This window comes from Carcharodon carcharias, chromosome 9, assembly GCF_017639515.1.
Source record: "Carcharodon carcharias isolate sCarCar2 chromosome 9, sCarCar2.pri, whole genome shotgun sequence".
Taxonomy (NCBI): domain Eukaryota; kingdom Metazoa; phylum Chordata; class Chondrichthyes; order Lamniformes; family Lamnidae; genus Carcharodon; species Carcharodon carcharias.
This window is the reverse complement of record NC_054475.1, coordinates 103879214-103900362: the sequence shown is the minus strand read 5'-3', so window position 1 is coordinate 103900362 and position 21149 is coordinate 103879214. Positions and strand designations below refer to the sequence as shown.

At 43.3% G+C, this 21149-nt stretch overlaps 1 protein-coding gene across 7 annotated transcripts in view; it reads right to left on the bottom strand.

The window, feature by feature from the left end:
- Positions 1 to 2451: 2451 nt before the first annotated feature.
- Positions 2452 to 21149, bottom strand: part of sytl4 (synaptotagmin-like 4) — a 93867-nt gene continuing 75169 nt past the window's right edge. For all 7 annotated transcript variants that reach the window (XM_041195528.1, XM_041195530.1, XM_041195527.1 and 4 more), the window contains 4 exons: positions 12385 to 12478; positions 10481 to 10592; positions 5748 to 5956; positions 2452 to 4816 (listed from right to left, as the gene is read on the bottom strand). In XM_041195528.1, coding sequence (XP_041051462.1) covers positions 4677 to 4816; positions 5748 to 5956; positions 10481 to 10592; positions 12385 to 12478 — 555 coding nt within the window. In that variant the 3' untranslated portion in view covers positions 2452 to 4676. The remainder of the gene's footprint in view (positions 4817 to 5747; positions 5957 to 10480; positions 10593 to 12384; positions 12479 to 21149) is intronic.

Sequence of the window (21149 nt, the reverse complement as noted above, 5' to 3'; positions counted from 1 at the left end):
GCCCTCAACTGTGTCTGGCCCATCTCCTACGCCTCTGCTCTCACGCCTTCCTCTCCCTCCCAGAACCATGATAGGGTCCGCCTTGTCCTCACTTTTCACTGCACCAGCCTCTGTATTCGAAGGATGCTAACTCCAACGTGATGCCACTACCAAACACATCGTCACTTCACCACCACCACCACCCCCCCGCCCCACTTCATTCTGTAAAGACTATTGCCTCCAGGACACCCTGGTCCACTCCTCCTTCACCCCCAACACCTCATCTCTCTCCCACGGCACCTTTCCATGCAATCACAGAAGGTGCAATACCTGTCCCTTTACCTCCAAGGGTCCAAACACTCCTTTCAGGTGAAGCAGTGTTTCACTTGCACCTCCTTCAATTTGGTCTACTGCATTCGCTGCTCCCAATGTGGTCTTCTCTACATTGGAGAGACCAAACACAGACAGGGTGACAGCTTTGCGGAACACCTTCGGTTTGTCCGCAAACATGACCCAGACCTTCCTGTTGTTTGCCATTTCAACACCCCATCCTGCTTTCATGCCTTCATGTCTGTCCTTGGCCTGCTGCAATGTTCCAGTGAAGTCCAAGGCAAACTGGAGGAACAGCACCACATCTTCAGATTAGGCACTTTACAGCCTTCTGGACTTAACATTGAGTTTAACAACTTCAGACCATGAATTCTTTCCTCCATCCTCACCCCCTTTTTTCAATATTAATTTTCATTTTTATTTATTGTTTTATCCCCACCTTTTATCCTATTTTCAATCTTTTTTTCCCACCACCATCCCCTCCCCCAACAAGGCCCATCTTGTTCATGTTCTTTCCAGAGTGCTTACCCTTGTCCTGCTATTATCACATTTCTGTTTTCTGACCATGCCACCATTAGCACCTCCTTTAGCCAGTACCACTATCATTAACACCCCTTTGTCCTTTTGTCTATGACATCTCTGGCAATCCCTCCTTTGTCTCCACCTATCACTGGCCTTCTATCCAGCTTCACCTGCTCCACCCCTTAAACAATATAAATTTAATTACATTTTTATTTTCTTTAGCTCTGAAAAGTCATAAGGATGTGAAACATTAACTCTTTTTTTCTCTCCACAGATGCTGTTAGAACTGCTGAGTTTTTCCAGCATTTCCTGTTTTTGTTGCAGATTTCCAGCATCTGCAAGATTTCGCTGTTTTCCTTTATGGTTTTCTCTTTGCAAACCAGACTGGGTGAATCTCAAAGGTATTAAACTCACAATACAGGTGGTGGAATCAGCAGGAACACCACCCCTTATTTGGAAAGGACTTTGAACTTGTGAAAGTCACAGTGATCACAGTGAGTCAGCCATGTTTTTTTGGCTGCATTTAAAAATCAGCAAAGAGCTATTCGCAGGCAGAACCATCAAAGCCTTCGAAAACATCAGTTCTGCCAGTTGTGAATCAGACTTGAAGCAAGCTGTGAGACATCAGCTTAAGTACATAACCTGTTCCAGTTAAAGTTCACCTGGGAGCCAACCTCTGAGAAATGAGACTATAAGAAATCTCTCAACCTGCTGTGAACTCTGTACAAGACCCTCCCTTCAACTTCAACCCATAAAAAACATTCAAAAGACTATAGGCCTGCCACATGCCATCAAAAATTCATAACTACAATCTGTAAAAGTGCATGATCATATCTGTATCTAATCTTTGTCTGTGAGAATGTATGAGAGAAACATCGCATATAATTCTGGGTAAGTGTGAGAGAATAAATTATTTTTAAGCTCTCAAAGCTAAATTGGGGGACACACTCCAATGGTAAGAAAAGACAAACCTTCATACAAACATACTGATCATGGGCAGTAAGAGACCACACACATTCTGTCCATAATGTTACATATTGCAATGTTAAGGTAGAATGTTGCGATTGGTCTAGCACCAGACAAAGGAAACTTTAGATAAAATTGAGAAAGGGATTGCTTTCTTTTTTCCCACAGTCATCTCTAACTTCCCCAATGATCTACTCCTGGTTCCTTCTCTACCTTATCAACACTACAGTTAAGAGATCAACTTTCACATGCATGCCAAGGGCACCTCCTTCAATCCTCCATCATCTACCTAGACCTCACAACTACTACTTTACAATCTGACTGACATAAGTATTGGATGAGTCCGAATTTCCTCCCGTTCAACCCACCAGGAAATTCTAAGTAATCTTCTGTTGCCTTCAGAATGTCTGCTTCCTTGCCATTGATTCCATCCCATTCCTGATGAATTTCACAGGCTGAACTGATTAGTCATAACTTTAGTGCCTTGCTCAACCCTGAGCTGTGCTTCAATATCTCATGTACTCAAAGGATATAGGAAGTGTGTCACAGGAAAAAGATTGAACTTTCTGCCAGTGGGTTATGCATAAGAAATAGTGTGGGCTACTCAGTGTACAGATATGAATTCTTGGAAAATATCATGCTGACAGACATGTATCACAGCTAAAAATACTAAACTTTATTGTAAGTAAAATTATATAGTCAAAAAAGATAAATCAGAACTTGAGATCAACATGAAAATCATAATCCCTAAAGTCATTTTTCAGAGTCCATGTGATTGTTTCAGAAACGATATAATTAAGTGCTTCAGCCTCAATGGAGTTCTGCCTCATCACTATGGAGGAAAATTAAGTAATTAAATTACAAGAATGGGAAACCAGCCTTTTTATATGTTATATGTCTCTCTTTGAAGTCTAAGGTGGCAGAAAGAAAGATAAAAAGGGCATTTTTCCTGATGAACTGAAGTTGTTCTGTTTCAAAATGCTTTTTGCAGTTATGGAGCAGACACTAGAGAAACCTACAGATGTAAACAACGTTATTAATATACAATGTGTTTCCAGATATATGTGCATATTCTTTTCCTGTCAGCTCTTGAGGTTTGTGCAATGAAACTCTAGTACAGTAGCCAATATTTACACTTTAATCATTTTAAAGCATAGACTATGTAACAGATTTGTATGAAATATACCATTAAACACACCCAGGTATTCATCACATTTCCATCCTAACACTTCACCGAGCCCAGGCTTTAGTGGACTATATGGATCAGCTACTCACCGAATTAAACCATTGGTGGAAATTAGGTTGTGAAACCTCCCACTGCATTGAAGCATAAATGAGGCGTCTTTCCTCATCACTCATAAAATCAGTTAAACCATTGGATGGAATTGAAACAGATGCTTATTGCTTGGCACCCAACATTGGCCAGCATTTATGCACATTATCCTTAATCTATAAATTTGACATTAACTTCAGGATATCAGTGAAAGCCAGCTAACATCATAGACTAATCAACAACCCACACAAAGAAGTGGCAGGCAAAGCCTGACATCTTAGGGTTTAATATTTGATGATGACATTAGGTTTTATGTTAAAGATCAAAAAAGTAGATTAAGGCTAACTAAAGTTGAACAAATTATATTGACTGACTATAAAAGGTATTGAAGACAGTAACAGTAATGTGGAAGCCATTTGTTGAATCAATATACCATCAACTGGGAGAAAAGCTACATAAAATGGAGGAGGAATGAAGGCCCGTCCCATTTTTCTGAAGGAGTGTAGATGTTTGTATGTGTTTTAAGTTCAACAAGATATTCATAATCTATATATTTTGAATGTTTAACTTACCCAATGAGACAATGTAAAACCCACCAAATAAATTTCCTGTACTTGGTAGGAACTTGCATGGATTCCCCTCAAACAAGGTTTTATTAAACTAATACTTTGCTTCTGAGTTTAAAACCTTACAAAGCTTCGACTGTCAAAGGGATTTCTTTGAGTCTGACAAGATTGTTCTAAGTTTACTTGAGAAATGGAGAGTGCCTCATTTTGATGTGCTGTTTTGATTATTTTTGATTTTCTGGTGTGTACCTGCAGCAGCAATGATGGCTTTAACAATCTTATGGCATTTTATGTAATAGGGGAAATGGAGGCAATAACCTATTCCTGATTTTCCAATCTGAAACGAGTAGTGAAATTAAGGGAACTCTCAGCCTGTATTTTACCACAAGCTAACACTCCACCATTAATAGCATGGAGGCAATATACAATTTTCTGTTAAATGAGGGAATATTACTGACCTTGAAAACAAAAATATTCCAGCTACAAATTTCCCACAACAAAAAGCAAAATAGCAAAATACAGCAATAGATTGAATGAGGAGCAAAAGAGTTAATATCTGAATGTAAGATCCACGTCCAAAGATCAAATTAATAATCCGACTTAAGGAATGTAGCACTGATTTCACTATTGTCACTTTCATTATTGATTAATGCAGGGGGTGGGTAAGGAAAAGAACCATGTGAATGCAGGCTGCAAGAGAAGCATTTTTAAAATGCCCTCACATCAATTCTCTTAACATAAAATTTTCTCTTCCCTGATTTCTCCTTCAGTTGCTGGCATGGTCGGATCTCAGTCTACCACAAGCTACCATTCTGGTTCCTGTGAATTCATGGAGCTAATCATATTTGTTTCTAATCAAAAATATTCTCTCCATTCCTGAGGCAGATTTTGGTATGAATGAATATATGGAACTTTTGTTGTTTTGGGGATGAAACTCTAATATGTAATTTGGTGCTGGAAAACTTGACCAATTTTCTGTTTGCAATATAGTAATTCAGGATGTACTTTTTGGAAGTAAAGTTGTACATTTTATCCCCTGTCTAGATGTGCCCAGTCATGTTTGGACGAAGTAACAGTGTTCCTTCAACCCAGGAACCAGGGTATTGGGTCATCCTCCGCCAAACGTTGCTCTCCTCTCCCACTGAATCCATCCAGTTCACTTTTTGTCCATTGCTAACTCCTGGAACAAAATGCAAAAAAAAATGAGTGAGTGGGTGGGTGTGTGTCACAATTTACAGCACAAACTTTAGAGCAGATCTACAATATGGATTTCTTTACAGTAATTTTAGCAATTAAGGTTGTATAAGCTAATAGGCTAGAATTTCCTGGAATCAGTGAATGTAGACTTACACTTGCCCATTGAATTTCTATGAACTTTTGCATTGGAAGTTGCTGTAAATTAGAGATCTAAATGGTGTGGTGCCCCCTACAGGTATATGGGACCTGTGTAATTGGTGAAGATAGGACAAGCAATAGTGTAAGAAATTAAGATATTGCGAATGAACAGTACAGGCCCTGAACCAGAAAGCATAAGATAGAATAGTCACAATGTTAAATCAGCCACAGAAAACTCAAGGAAAAGATATATTGGACTGAGAGAGATAGCAAAAACATTTTTAAAAAGTTAAATTTACATTAAAAACTCCAGCAATTAAAATCTGAAGGAATAAAACCCCATTCTTGTAAAATTGAACGCCTTAGTGGTTATTTGGCAGTAATTAACTCTCATCACCTCATTGAAAAAGACCGAAATGGTCAAAGTCCTAACTTTCTGTAGCGAGTTTAATTCACAGAAAGTACATGGCATTCAATACATTTGAATAGGGAGCCAGGTGGAGAGCACTTTATGGAGGAGTGGTGTGTCTGGTGCAGCAACTTCTGATTTTCACATCTATATGTGCTTGCCTGGGGTTTCTGTTAGATTTGCACATAAGACATGGTAAGCACCATTACCCTCACTCTTAGTCTCACTATAAATTCTGACTGTTTCCCCTACTGAAAATTTCAGCTGAAATCAACACAGGGACCAGTTAATCTACTGAAACTTGGGTCAGTTCCTTCCCTACTTCCTCATTCCCACCACTCTTCCCCTATTATATCTTCTTTCTTACCATTTCCAACTCCAAGGCGAACTCCTCCGAGAAAATCATTGCTGGACAGGGGCTCTCTATCCCAGATGGTCAGCTCCAGACAGACATGCTGCAAGTCCTCAAGCTTCACACCACTGTACACAAAGGTGTGGTTATAGTGAGGGTTCAATGTCTTCTTCACCACAGGAGTTTTCCGTTTAGATGTTTTGGTTCTGAATGGTAATAGGTACCTGAAACACACAGGGATTGAGGTTGCCTTTCGTTATAAACTAGCAATGCTCCTGAAGGAAAATTATTATAGATCTTCCTCACTCTTCTGAGCCAGATAAAAGCTTTATTGATAAAACAGAGCTATTATTCATAATCCAATCTGAATAGGAAATCTCAGAGTTCGTAAGTGTCACTGTAACTAAAAAATAGTGTTTGACAGTTCCTAATTTAGTTTCTTCCATGGATCTCACTGCTTTGAAGAAGTGTGTTCTGCAGGGAGTAAATTTTAAGAATCAGTGAAATAGGAATAAAACTGTAGTGTAGGCTCTGAAAATCTGTAAAGTAATTTATTCTGGAGGAGAATACTTCAAACGAATAATCTTCGGCAACAATAAATTATGACGTCAATTTATTTGCAAATAATTTGGTATTAGTTGAGTACAACTATTAAACTGGGGAAATTGCACATTCAATCCTTTAAAGAGCCGAGAATGGTTGAAGGTTGCACAGGAGAAACTATTAAGTTAGTGTGGTTGATGACTCATGGATTTTGTGGCACTTTTGAAGTATGCTTTCAAGTGAGAGGCCTGGTAAAGACACGTAAAGAAAAAATGGGACAAAAGGCAGAAGAGAAAAGCACAAAATTTTAACGAGGTCAGCTTACAAACACATTTGCAAGATTGCAACATAGGAGAGAAAAATTGCTATGATTCTATGGTAGGAAACTACAAAAAATCTCTTTTTATGGCAGTAAGTGATAAGAGTGCCACATCTCATCACGTGAATTGCAGACCAATGCTGGAAAAAGTTCAGTGATCTGATAATATAGGAAAGGTAACACACGAGCCATTTTCCCTTTTCTTTCATGAGTGTTAATACACTGTTCATACTCAAAATATTAGCTGCACAAGTCATCCTTCACACTGCGCTGTGATTAAGATTTTAAGCAATTTTGGACCTGCCAATATATGTCACCATTTTCTCTTAGCTACAGAATCTTACAAGATTTTTCCTCTGCTTTATCAGGGTGACACTAGCAACACTATTACATCAGCTATCTGATGTAATAGTGACATAAGTGCTAGATATCCCCAATGTTCCCTCTAAATTTTCCTGGTACTGGGCAGGCTACAAACTCCTTTAGCACGACATTTTTGTCAATGAGCAGCTTGCATTTCATAACTCCAAAGCAATTTCAAGAAGTTGTGAGTCACCTGTTTATTTCAATGCACGGTTTCTTTAAAAGGAACACTGTTCTCTTCCCTATTCTATTCTCCTTGAAGGTCCCATACCATTTCCATGTTTCAGAATTTGCTACCCTCTTATAGCTTGCATTATACTTCTACTCTCATACATCACAATTTATCCCTATTCTCACTGCCTTTAAGAGGCAGCCTCTTTGACCAGGCTTTTGGCTCTCTGACCTAATATCTCCTTATGTGGCTTGGGCTGGGATTTTCCAGCCCTGCCTTGGCGGGACCTCTCGTGGGGGATGCGACGGGCCATCAAGAGGTCCATTGAATTTCAGCGGGATAGGACAATTCTGGTGGCAGGCAGGGATGGAAAATCCCACCCTTGGTGTCATATTTTGTTTTATGATACTCCTGTGAAGCACTATGGGATGTTTTATGTTAAAGATGTTATATAAATACAAGTTGCTGTTTGTCCCCATACTGACTGTCTCTCCACATCTCCCCGCTACTTGCTGCATTCCACCGCTCCTCTCGCATGACCCATTCCCCTGCACCTCGCACATCTTATTCTACTTCTTTTCATGTCCCATCCTAGCTCTCTGCTCATTGATTGTGTTCGTCCTCTTCTCATAACTTCTATTCTACCCTTTTCACATCAGTCTAATTCTGCATATTCTCCCACATTCTACAATTAAACTGCCAGCTCCCCATTCCCAACACAATAGCTTGGACTTTCAGGAGGGTAAATGAAGTGTGAAAGGAGCAGGGAGGATGCATAGGGTTTGACAGTCTGGTATTAGATCATAAACAACCTGAAAGATCTGTTCAGCTTGCCAGTGAGAGGGAAGTCTGGTGTCTCAGTCAAAGCTAATTAGCAATGGTCCATATCTATGATCAGTAACACAATCTGCATCATAAGCCTGCCGTCATAAAGCATTAAGTGATTGTTGAGACCAAATCCGTTGATTAGCTTCAACCCAGGACTAGTCCTAGATGTGATCAGGGAGCTGGCTGGCCTATTGGCTGCCCAACAGATCTATGGCCTGCTCTTGATATGGGGCCAGCTCTGATGTCTGGAGTTCCCCCTCTGATTTCCTATCTTTCACAGGTATTGTATACATTCCTCCTGTAACAAGATTTAGTGGAATAAGTGATGGTCATTATTAACTCTAAGGTGCATGCGTGTCCACACAGCAATCTATAATATATGGCGCGTTGTAATAAACAGGTCACTCACAACAATGAGCTCGAGATGGGGGCAGGGCCAACTTCAAAACCCAATGGCAAAAGTACAAATGGGTAGAGACACACAGTGGGGAAAAATGTACTTGTGATCAGAGAGGCAGCCAGTGTGTGTGTTTATCTGGTCATGATGGGTTGTGCCTCTGGGTTGGTGGCCTTTAGTTGTCGAAGTCCATTTAACTCCAGCTTGAATTTCGTGCCATTGAGAGCTCCTGAACAGGGAACACTCCCGAATCTTACTCTAATACAGCGCTTGTAACCAGATGCACAACCCATCATTTAAAACTAGCTCAGTCCCTCCCTTCCCCTTACAGACTGACCCACAACAGAGGAATTTTCCCAAGTGTCTCTTCCTCCCACAAGCCTCCAATGAATTTGGAGCACACTCAGCTTCTGAAGCTCATTAGCTCCCTGGACTCTAAGGCCATGTCTAGCATGTCGCCTCCCACCCGTCTCGCTGTACACTGCTCACTTCTGGACACACCTCCATCCCCCTTAAGCTCCCTGCTCCTTCAATTGCAGTTTCCCTCTCTCACACTATTCCTCTGATCATAACTGCATTTTTCCCTGTTGTGTGTCTCTATCAGCTTGTGCTTTTGCCATTGGGTTTAGAAGTTGGCCCATCCCCCATCTCAAGCTCATTGTTGTGAGTGGTCTGTTTATTACAATGCACTGTATATTCTAGATTGCTGTGTGGACACGGACGCAATAATGACCATCACTTATTTCACTAAACCTTGTTACAGGAGGAATGTGTACAATGCCTGTGAAGTTAAGGAACCAGAGGGGGAACTCCAGACATTGGAGCTGACCCCATATTAGGAGCAGGCCATAGATCTGTTGGACAGCCAATAGGCAAGCCAGCTCCCTGATCAAAGGGGCACACAGATCTAGGACTAGTTGAATGGGAACAGCTGGATTGCATCTGCAGAAGGTTATTTCTTAGGACAGTGGCACAAGGCATCTCAGATCTTGCAAGTGGCATTTAGGAGGTGACAACAGGCTGCCAAGCACAAGCTCCAGAGATGTAGCAGTAGCTCCACGTGAGGTCAAAAATATCCCAGTGGGTTTATGGACTGTCAAGAGGCGAGTCAAGCTCTGTCCAGGTACAAGGTAAAATGCCTTAAGTTCTAGCAAAACAGTTTTCAAAGTTTCTTCAGCTTGCGTACTCCAATTCTGCCATTTGAATACATACGTAGAAGGCCACAGATCATGATGGAAACAACATCAGTACCTTTGTATTATTCTTTCCTGGGAAATGAGCTTTGCTGGCTAGGCCAGCATTTGTTTCCCCATTCTATCTGTCCATGAGAAGACGGTGGTGACCTACCTTCTTCAACAGCTGCGGTCCATCTGCCATTGGTACCTACACAGCATTGTTACGAAAGGAGTTCCAAGTCAGGATAGTATGTGGCTGGGAGGGGAACTTACAGATAGTGGTGTTCCCATGCATCTGCTGTACTTGTCGTTCTAGGTGATCAAGGTCATGGGTTTGGATGGTGGTATCCAAGGAGCCTTGATGAGTTGCTGAAGTGCATCTTGTAGATGATGCACACTGCAGCCACTGTACATTGGTGGTGGAGGGAATGAATGTTTAAAGTGGTGGACGGGGTGTTGATCAAGCAGGATGCTTTGTCTTGGATAGTGTCGAGAGTGTTTTTGGAGCCGTGCTCATCCAGGCAAGTGGGGAGCATTCCATCGCATTGATTTGTGCCTTGTAGATTATGGACAGGCTTTGGGGAGTCAGGAGGTGAGTTACTCTGCAAGATTCCCAGTCTCTGACCTCCTCTTGTAGCCACAGTATTTATATGGCAGTATTTATGGGGAAGAAGCTTAGCAGACACAGTCTCATTCGAGCAATCACTTCCAGTAATGCAACAATGGTTATTTTTAAGCTACAGACTCGCTAAAAAATGACAAGTAATTTGAGATGCTATATACAGGTGGGAGTCTTTTTCTCATTCTGCAAATATTCCATGTTCTGCTTCGTATTACAGTCACTGTTCTCTCTTGTCCACAAATTAATAGAGGGCATGAAGAAAAATACCTGATTAAAACACTAATATTTAGTTATAGTTACTTGTACAAAAACACACTGCTGACTCTTACCCTTTGACAAAAGTGTCTGATGTTCCTCCTACTTTCATTGGTGTAAGGTTCTTGGCTTCCTTAATCCACACCTGTAGCTCCCCACCCTCGAGTGGCCTTGTGCCCTTCTTTCCTGTTAGAGGCAAAGCAGTTACAAGGTTTGACTTGTTGCTGCATGTTGATAAAGATCATCTTATTAACTATGGTAGAGTAGCACAACCTTCTGGAATTTTCAACATTTTTCAACTATTTTCAACTCTAATATCATAAGGGTAACTCAGCTGTGTTCGAAAGAACAACACTGCCTATGGAATTATTTTGTGGCATAGTAGGTAACAGAAAGCAGGTTATTCATACTTTTGTAATTGTGTCATATGTGGAGATTGTAAGCTAACCAAGTACCACAGCGTAGAAATAGAGGGCGAAAATAAAGCCAAAGTCACCATGTAGGCAGTATTGACAAGACCATTGGGAGTAAGCCACCTGCCTGCTTTATTGGATTCCAATGGTGCTAGGCACTAAAATGGCATCCACTGCTGTGCATTCTGCTGTTCATCTCAAAACTATCACAGAAATCAGAATAAAACATTTATAATCCTTACCTTTTCCTTTTTTGAGTTAAATGTGTATGACCAATCTGAATCATAACACTCTGATATTGTTAAAAACGTGCCTGCATAATTAAGTCTTGTTTACTTGAAAGACAAATGCCAGAATTTTCCATCCAAGTTGGCATTGGGCACCTGGCAGACAAGAACGGACAATATGGCATGGGAAAGCCAGCAATCGGTTTCACGACGTTGTGAAACTAGTTTGCGATCATCTGCTCCACCCATCAATGACGGGCCGCACTTCCTGTCACTGGACATCGGGAACGACTTTTAATACCTTCGCTGCACTTTGCTTGGAACTTCAAGATTTGTTTGTCTGCCTTCCTTCAGGCAGCACTCATGGTCATCAGCACCAGGCTTCACAGGCAGCACCACATCTCTACCTACCAGACCAGCTGTAAGGTGGGGGTGGCTTTTCAACGGCAGCAGGGCTAGGGCTTGTTTGGGGAAGGGGGAGAAGAGGCCTCAGACAGGGAAGAGGCTGCATTGCGAGGACTGTACTGGGGAACGAGGATATCCCAGGGTGTGTAGAGGACACATGTTGATCTGTGCAAGTGGCCTCAAGATGGTGCAGGCTGAGCAGGCAGTCTCCAGAGGAGATGAGGCCAGATGGAGATGTGAGGCTGTGTGAAAGAGAGTGAGTGGCGATGTCCCTTGAGCTGGCAGTGAGTGAGATGCCAGTGGATGTGTGATGCCTTGTGAGTGTGAGAGTTTAGAGTGATGAGATGATTGCCTTATGTTGGCATCACAGAGGAGATCATTCATCCTCTTTCTGCACTGGATGGCCAACCTCTTCTGTGCGGTGTTAGCATTGATCACCACTTACACCACCTCCCAAGCCGAAGTGGTGAGATTGCTGGACTTCCTGCGGCCTAGCAGGGGTGGAGGACAATCACAGGTCTCATAAATTTCCTCGGCTTTCAGGGCCATGTCTTCACTGCAGCAGTCCTGGGCTGCAAGTGTTGCGAACTGTGTGCACGGCTGCAGTTTAGATATGGCACCCAAAGTGAGGAAACAGTAAGGTAATGGCGTGATGGGTGATTCAAAGGCCACCTGCCAGTGAGATGGCGTGTTTCCTGTGGCTGCATAATTAATGAGATGGGAGCAGATGATACGGTGTGAAAAGCCGCCATTGCAGCCAGTGGGTAAAATGTCCTTTTTTCCACCCGCTACCATGCTTAGTGTGAATCTGGAATGGTTCCACCCATAGCCTCTTGGGTATTGAGTGTTCAGAACAGATTGCAGCCCAGGTGAGCAAATTCTTAGCTTGGTGAATTAGAGATAAATTAACAAATTATATTATTATAACCTTACCTTTACTCTTGTCCATGGGGGCAGTTGGAATGTATTTTATTGAAAGTACCAATTCCCCTTTATATGGAGGAATAATGCCAGATTCTGCATTTGCCTGCAACATCAAAGCAGAATTAAAATAGAATAAACTTACTTTCAAACCATCTCTGCATTAGTTTTTATAAAGATTGTTAGAATCATCTCTCCTTAAACTGGATTTTTCTTTTTAAAAATATGAAAGGACATTGAACTACTTGGACATTGGAGGCTGTCCGAGAGTCTTTTTAAAGAGGTCATAAATTCATCTTGGAACTTGGCCTCTTCCAAGCAGTCACCTGAGCTATATACCTGCAAAGGTGTTGTTTATTTGTTTTGAACTGCAAGGCAAAAAGATCATCACATGGCAGTGGCAAACTTTAAGTTTGAACCTGTGGCTTTGCTTTCAGGGGGAAAGGCTGAGAACAGAAGGCTACCCTGACTAGCTTGTTCTCTCTCCCTTTTTGCTTTGTGAAACCATGCATGTTTCTCGACCTGTAGATAATCCTCATCTGATTGTAGTTTGTCTGCATAATTTTGGACTTGCTAGCTGAGACAGAAAGAACTGGTCTAGCTATACTCTCCTCCTTGCTGAAGCATTGTTGGTGAACTTCCCAATATCCACTTGAGGGAACTTTAGACCGATGGCCTCAAACCTTCATGAACTCTACTTTTTATTTCTGACGAAGTATTTTTTCCATCAGCCTGACTCTGCAGAGACTACCTGGGTGTCTTTTGTTTGTCTGTGATTTACACTCCCTGCAATCAGAAATTTGACCTTATGCACAACATATAATAGAAGGAATTTGACAGGGCATGCATTTAATTCCTTTTCTATTGGTCTGTACAGTAAAATCAGTTTGGGGTTAATTCTGTCATTCCTGTCCTCTCTAAAACCAGTAGAAAACAACATTGACAGAGCATGCCGCTCAAGTTGAGCTGTAAGTTAACATTTAAGAGATGTAAGCACAGAATGAAAATTGGTCAGTAGAAGAATGAGAACAGTAATGTGTTATTTGATTTTTGACTAACACTTTAAAACCATTGCAAAACCGTGCAAGTCCCTTAACTTTAATAGCTTGGATTACGTGCCAGTAATGAAGAGCTTTTATACAAAAAGACACTTTGAAAATCCCTATATCCTTTGGTATATATAATAGTACAGTGAGAAAGCATCTGAAGAACATAGATATGAACACCAGCAAACCTAATTATTTGATTGCCTTTTCAGTCCTACTTACGTAAAAAGATAAAAAGGGAACTTCACAAGTAATGGGGGAGGCGGTGGCCTAATAGTATTGTCACTGGACTAGTAATCCAGAGACCCAAGGTAATGGTCTGTGGACCCAGGTACAAATCCTGCCACGGCAGATGGTGGAATTTGAATTCAATAAAAATCTGAAATTAAACGTCTGATGATGACCATAAAACCATTGTCTGTTGTCGTAAAAACCCAGACAATGCCCTTTAGGGCGGGAAATGTGCCATCCTTACTTAGTCTGGCCTGCATGTGACTCCAGACCCATAGCAATGTGATTGACTCTTAAATGCCCTCTGAAATGGCTAGCAAGCCACTCAGTTGTAGAAAGTCAATAAGGAATGAAACTGAACAGATCACCCGGCGTCAACCTAAGCGCCGGAAACGACAAAAGCAAACTTAGCCCTGTTGGCTCTGCAAAGTCCTCCTTGCTAACATCTGTACCAAAATTGGGAGAGCTGTCTCACAGACTAGTCAAGCAACAGCCTGACATAGATATACTCACAGAATTATAACTTACAGATAATGTCCCAGACACCACCTCCTGCTGATTACAATGTAATGCCTTCCCTCAGCTGATAAATCAGTACTCCTCCATGTTGAATGCCACTTGGAGGAAGCACTGAGGGCAGCATGGGCACAGGATCTACTCTGGGTGGGGACTTCAATGTCCATCACCAAGAGTGGCTCGTTAGCACCACTGCAGACCAAGCTGGCCATGTCCTAAAGGACACAGCTGATAGACTGGGTCTGCAGAAGGTGGTGAGGGAACCAACAAGAGGAAAAAAAACATACTTGACTTCCTTCTGACCAACCTGCCTGCTGCAGATCCATCTGTGCATGACAGTATCGGTAGGAGTGACCAACTTGTGGAAATGAAGTCCCATCTTCTTGTTTGGCACTACCACCGTGCTAAATGGGATAGTTTTCAAACAGATCTTGCAACTCAAAACTGGGCATCCAAGAGGCTCTGTGGCCATCAGCAGCAGCAGAATTGTACTCAACCACATTCTGTAACATATGGCCTGGCATATTGCTCACTCTACCAAGCCAGGAGATCAACCTTAGTTCAATGAAGAGTGCAGGAGAGCATGCCAGGAATAGCACCAGGCATACCTAAAAATGAGGTACCAACCTGAAGAAGTGACAACACAGGACTACTTGCATGCCAAACAGCACAAGCAACAGATCAGATCCAAGCTCACTGGAGGAGGTGGCTCTACAAATATCTCCATCCTCAACGATGGGGAAGCCCAGCAAATCAGTGCAAAAGATAAGGCTGAAGCATTTGCAGTGTTGAGTGGATGATCCATCTTGGCCTCCTCCAGAGGCCCCCAGCATCACAGATGCCAGTCTTCAGTTAAATAGACTCACTCCATGTGATATCAAGAAATGGGGGCATTGGATACTGCAAAGGCTATGGGCCCAGACAATATTCCGGCAATAGTACTGAAGACTTGTGCTCCAGAACTTGCTGGGCCCCTAGCTAATCTGTTCCAGTACAGTTACAATGCTGGCATCCAACAGGCAATGTGGAATATTGCCTAGGTATGTCCTGTACACAAAAAGGACAAATCCAACACAGCCAATTACCGCCCCATCAGTCTACTCTCGATTATTAGTGAAGTGATGGGAGTGGTCATCAATAGTGTTATCAAGTGGTACTTGCTTAGCAATAACCTCACTGATGCTCAGTTTGGATTCTGCCAAGGTCACTCAGCTCCTGTCCTCATTACAGCCTTGGTTCAAAGAAAGGGAAGGGGAAAAGAGAGAGGAACTTGGTGAAATTGAAATCACTAGGGAAATGGTACTGAGCAAACTGATGGAGCTGCAGGCTGCCTGGGTCCTGATGGCCTACATCCTAGGGTCTTAAAAGAGGTGGCTAATGAGGTAGTCATTTTGAGGTGGTAATTTTCCAAAAATCTGGAAAGCATCCATCAGACTGGCAAGTAACAAAAATTCAATACGGGAAAGAGGCAGAAAACAGGAAACTATAGGCCAGTTAGCTTGAAGTTTGTCATGGGGAAGTTGTTATAAGAATCGATCATTAAGGTGGCTATAGCTGGGCACTCTGGAAGAGTCAGCATAGTTTTGTGAAAGGAAAATCATGTTTAACCAATTTATTGGAGTTTTTTGAAGGAGTAACGTGTTCTGTGGATAAAGGGGAACTGTAGATGTATTTTACTTGGATTTCCAAAAGGCATTTGGTGCCACATCAAATGTTATTACAGAAAATAAAAGCGTAGGGGATAACGTATTAGATAGATAGAAGATTGGCTGACTGGCAGAAAGCAGAGAGTATGCATAAATGGGTCTTTTTCTGATTGGCAGGATGTGATGAGTGGAGTCCCACATGGGCTTGTGCTAGAGCCTCAACTTTTTACAATTTACATCAATGGCTTAGATGAGGGGACTGAATGCATTGTAGCTAAATTTGCAGATGACACAAAGATAGGTTGTGAAGAGAACATGAGGTTTCAGACGGATATAGATAGGTTGAGTGAGTGGTCAAAGATCTGGCAAATGGTGTTTATTGTGGAAAAATGTGAAGTTGTTCATTTTGACAGGAAGAACAAAAAAAGCATAGTATTAATTAAAATTACAGGTCACCCATTTAGGACAGAGATGAGGAGAAATTTTTTCTCTGAGGGTTGTGCGACTTTGGAACTCTCTGCCTCAGAAGGCAGTGGAGGCAGGGTCATTGAATATTCTTAAGGCAGAGGTATATAGATTCTTGTTAGGCAAGGAAATTAAAGGTTTTTGGGGTGATGGGAATATGGAATTCAAAACACAAGCAGATCAGCCATGATCTTATTGAATGGTGGGGCAGGCTCGAGGGGACAATTAGTCTACTCGTGTTCCTATTTCCTATGTTCTTTATGTTCTTAACATGGACAAAGAGCTGAACTCCAGAGTTGAGGTGAGAGTGACTGCCCTTGACATCAAGGCTGCGTTTGACCAAGTGTGGCATCAAGGAACCGTAGCAAAACTGGAGTAAATGGGAGTCGGGGGAAAAGTCTCTGCTGGTGGAGTTGTATCTAGCACAAAGGAAGATGATTATGGTTGTTGCAGGTCAATCATCTCAGTTCCAGGACATCACTGCAGGAGTTCCTCAGGGTATTGTCCTAGGCCCAACCGTCTTCAGCTGCTTCATCAATGACCTTCCTTCCATCATAAGGTCAGAATTGGGGATGTTCGCTGATAGTTGCACAATGTTCAGCACCATTTGCGACTCCTCATATGCTGAAGCAGTCCATGTCCAAATGCAACAATATCCAGGTTTGGGCTGACAAGTGGCGAGTAACCAGGCAATGACCATCTCCAACAAGAGAGAGCCTAACCTTCACCCCTTGACATTCAATGCCATTACCATTGCTGAATCCCCCAAGATCAACATCCTGAGGGTTACCATTGACCAGAAACTGAACTGGGCTAGCCATATAAATACTGTGGCTACAAAAGCAGATCAGAGGCTCAGAATCCTGTGGTGAGTAACTCACTCCTCGACTCCCTAAAACCTATCCACCACCTACAAGGCACAAGTTAGGAGTGTGATGGAATACTCTCCACTTGCCTGAATGGGTGCAGCTCCAACAACACTCAAGAAGCTTGACATGATCCAGACCAAAGCAGACTGCTTAATTGGCACCCCATCTACCCCATTCACTCCCTCCGCTGTCTACACACAGTGGCAGCAGTGTGTACCATCTACAAGATGCAGTGCAGCAACTCACCAAGGCTCTTTCAACAGCACCTTCCAAACCCATGACCACTACCATCTAGAAGGGCAAAAGCAGCAGACACATGGGAACACCACCACCTGGAAGTTCCCCTCCAAGCCACTCACCATCCTGACTTGGAAATATATCACCGTTCCTTCACTGTCGCCTGGTCAAAATCCTGGAACTCGCTCCCTAAAAGCACTGTGGTTGTACCTACAGCACCTGGACTGCAGCAATTCAAGAGGCAGCTCACCACTAATTTCTCAAGGGCAATTAGGGATTGGCAATAAATGCTGGCCTAGCCAGCAATGCCCACATCTCATGAATGAATTTTAAAAAACTAGATTTCAAAGCCTTACGGCAATAAACTATTGGAATACATCATCAATAGCCTGGTGATCAAACCAATAGACAGAAACATTGTCGCGGACTTGAAAAGTGTGCACAGCTGGCAGTCTCTTCCCCTTATCTGACTAAATATCAAATCAAGCAACTTGGTCTAGTACAGGAAGACCACCCATCTGTCAAATTGGGCGGAGGTTTATTCCCTCTAATCCCTGGAGGCGTGTTCAGAGGCTGGGGAGGTCAATTGATCAGATGGGAGGGTGCAAGGTGGTGACCCTGCTGCCTTCCCAACTACTCCTGGGCGGGAAGGATGGAGGCCTGCCTTCCTGCTAGGAGGCTAATTGAGGCCTAGAAGTAACCACTTAAGGATCACTTCAGGGCCTCATCCCGCTGCTGCTGAAATTCTACCAGTCTACCTGCAAGGAATTTGCCATGTGGGATACAGACTAGCAAAAGCTTGTCTGCAGCCTACTGGCAAATTCCTTCATATTCAGGCACTCTGCCTGATTGAGGGGCTGGGCATTGGGAAGAGGGGGTCCTGGGGAAGCCACTCCCATGCCCTATCAACCCCTCCATCCTCCCCCTTCACTTGCACCCTCCTCCCTGTGACCCCCATCCCACCCAAACTTAACTCTCTCCAGGGATCCAGTGAAGATCCCTAGTGAAGGCCCAAGTGCAGTACTGGCAGGGGCCATCGGTCCCGCTGGCACTGGCGAGCTGCTGGCCTTCGATTGGCCAGTAGCTCTCTCAGGCAGAATTTCCACTCTGAACGGGCTTAATTCACTAGGAAGCCCAACGTTGCCCAGCTAAGCGCCTGATTGTTATACAATAGGGTTGGGACTCCCAAAAATGATCGACCAGTTTTCCAGCCAATGGGCGAGTATCCTACCTCAAACATTAAATTCCTCTCATATTATAAACAACAGGGGAAAAAAAAACTCCCAATTACAGCTTGTCCAGAAAGCCTCAACTATAACTATTGATCACCTAGTGGAAAAAAAAACCCAAGTCATACTACTTGATACTAATGGTCCAAAATGCTGTGTAACTAACACTACTCAATACACATTTCACAAACAGAAATACAGACTTTTACCTCAAGGACCTAAGTTTGAATTCAACTTAGACTAGTTCCTTTACTTTTTTTCTGCTGGTTATAAAAATCCTACATAAAATGACCGCAGCAGCATGGTCCCATAGCACAAAATGGTTAATATAAACCGCTATCTGATAGCTCCCCTGAGCATTCTTATAGATGGTCTTTGTGAGAAATAGAAATATCAGACAGGATGTTCCAGGCCCATCTGAAGTGGGGAGAAAGGCAGGAGAGGGAACTTAACTGTGCAGGATGCCAAAATTCAGATTCTTGGTAGTGAGTTAAACTTTTGGTATTAAGATAAAAGAAAATTTTAGGTGAGTCAACATTCCCGACGCTGATGGTGGGGAACCTCTTTTGCATTCATTAACATGTCATGCACACTGATTAAAACTCCAGCCTGCCAATAGTACGTTCATGGTTGCAATCTTGTTAGCAATGAGCAAGAAAAACGTGCCTTCTGAAACCCAACCGCATGTAAGAGGTGTGCACCGGTGAGGTAAACGTCTTCTTGGACACTCTGATGAGTACATGCTGCTTCATGCTTCTTATGGAGACTTCCTCATTGCCAGGACATGATTCAGAATGGGTAGTGTCGGGCTGTTATCGCGAAGAGTAGATTGGCGTCCAAGGGAAGCAGCTTGTCCAGGGCAAGGAGTCTGCTCGAGGGAGGTAGTGAGGCAGGCTCAAGGCTGAAATGCTGTCCAGAATAGGCAGGAAAACTGCAATGTGAACCTCAGTGTTGCAGCTAAACGTGGGATGGATTGGGGTGTCAGGCAAGGATGGAATTAAAGGGCGTGGCCAGTTGGGTGATCAAATGCAGGCAACTGGAAGGCCAAGGGGACAATTACAGTGACGGGAGGAAGGGGGCAAGGAAGGGTGGGAGTTGAAATCCAGGGTACGGGTGAATGGATCCAGAGTGTCTGGGGGAGGCTGAAGGTTGACTGATGCAGGGGGCGAGGTCGTAAAAGAACATACAAGACCACCTATGGTGATGGGAGAAGTTGGTATGTCAGAGGGGGAGGCTTGAGGGTGAAGGAATCAAAAAAAGAAAGCAAGGACACCATTGTAACTCATACAGTCCCTTGCTGATACAGCGCAGTAGAAATGGGAGGGGCCTCAGGTCCAGTTCCACGAGTTCCTGGACTGCTCACATTCCCAAATGAATGCAAAGCCTAACAGAAACCAATAAAAGACAGTGCACTTGCACTCAGTTGGGTAATGAATGCTGCAATATGCTCAGTACAGCACAAAGGCTCCCATACTCTTGCCTCTCATAACGCCAAGATCCCAATCGGGCCAGGGTTGTGCATTGAAGTCTGTGTTGAACACACACTCTGCAACGTTTGCAAGGGGCTGTAGCAATGCTAAGCAATTGAGGAGCCTTCATTGTCTCAGATGGATGATTCTAAATTACATGGCGGTATACATGCTGTTGATTCAACGGTTGCAGGGATGTGTCGCAGGGGATCATGAAGGCCAGCAAGAGTCAGAGTGAGCTCAGTTGCACATGCATGGCTTGCCGTGTAATGCTCAAGGCTATCAATTCCTTGGACGTGGTTGTATGAGGAAGAGGAGAACCAGCCTTGGTTTCTACAGGATGGGCCTCACCATGCTGGAGTGGGTGTAGGGCAGGTTTCACCAAAGATATGCGCAGGCTGAGAAGGACAAAGTTACAGGGATGAGGAGTTTTCTGGAAAAAGCCAGCCAAATGTCCCCGTAAAATGTTCATAGATAATGCTTCCATTGGCAATGTTTGGCCAAGTGAACTCAGCAGCTGTACTGGTTTTGGAGGAGAAGGAGCTGTACCAGTTTAAGGAGGAGAAGGAGAAGGGAGGGGGCAGGAACAGCAGGGACCCAAGCCTCAGGGATCTGCAGCTGCGGAGGAACAGGCAGTGCCTGAAGAGGGGAACCAGGGTCAGCAGCGCTGTCGAGCAGTGTTCAGCACCAGGATCTATAGTAGATGTAAATTACCTGCAAAAGACCGAAAGACAATGCCATCTTTGCAATGAGTCTTCGCATGACCAGGGAATATGTCAACCGTCACCAACAGCTGCCACCTACTACATGAAGATCTGCAGCCGCATGGCAGCGCCATGCCTGTGGCACTAAAGATCACAACGGCAATGAACTTCCTCTTGAATGGCTCCTTTCAAGCTCAAGTGGGGACTTGTGTGGCATCTTCCAAGTGGCCACAGACATGTGCATTAGGGAGTTTATGGATGTCCTTTGTCCTTTTCAGGAAAGCACATGAGATTCTGCAGTACACCATTGACCCAGAGAGCCTAGCTGCCTGAGCTGTGGGACTTGCATCCATCACTGAGTTCCC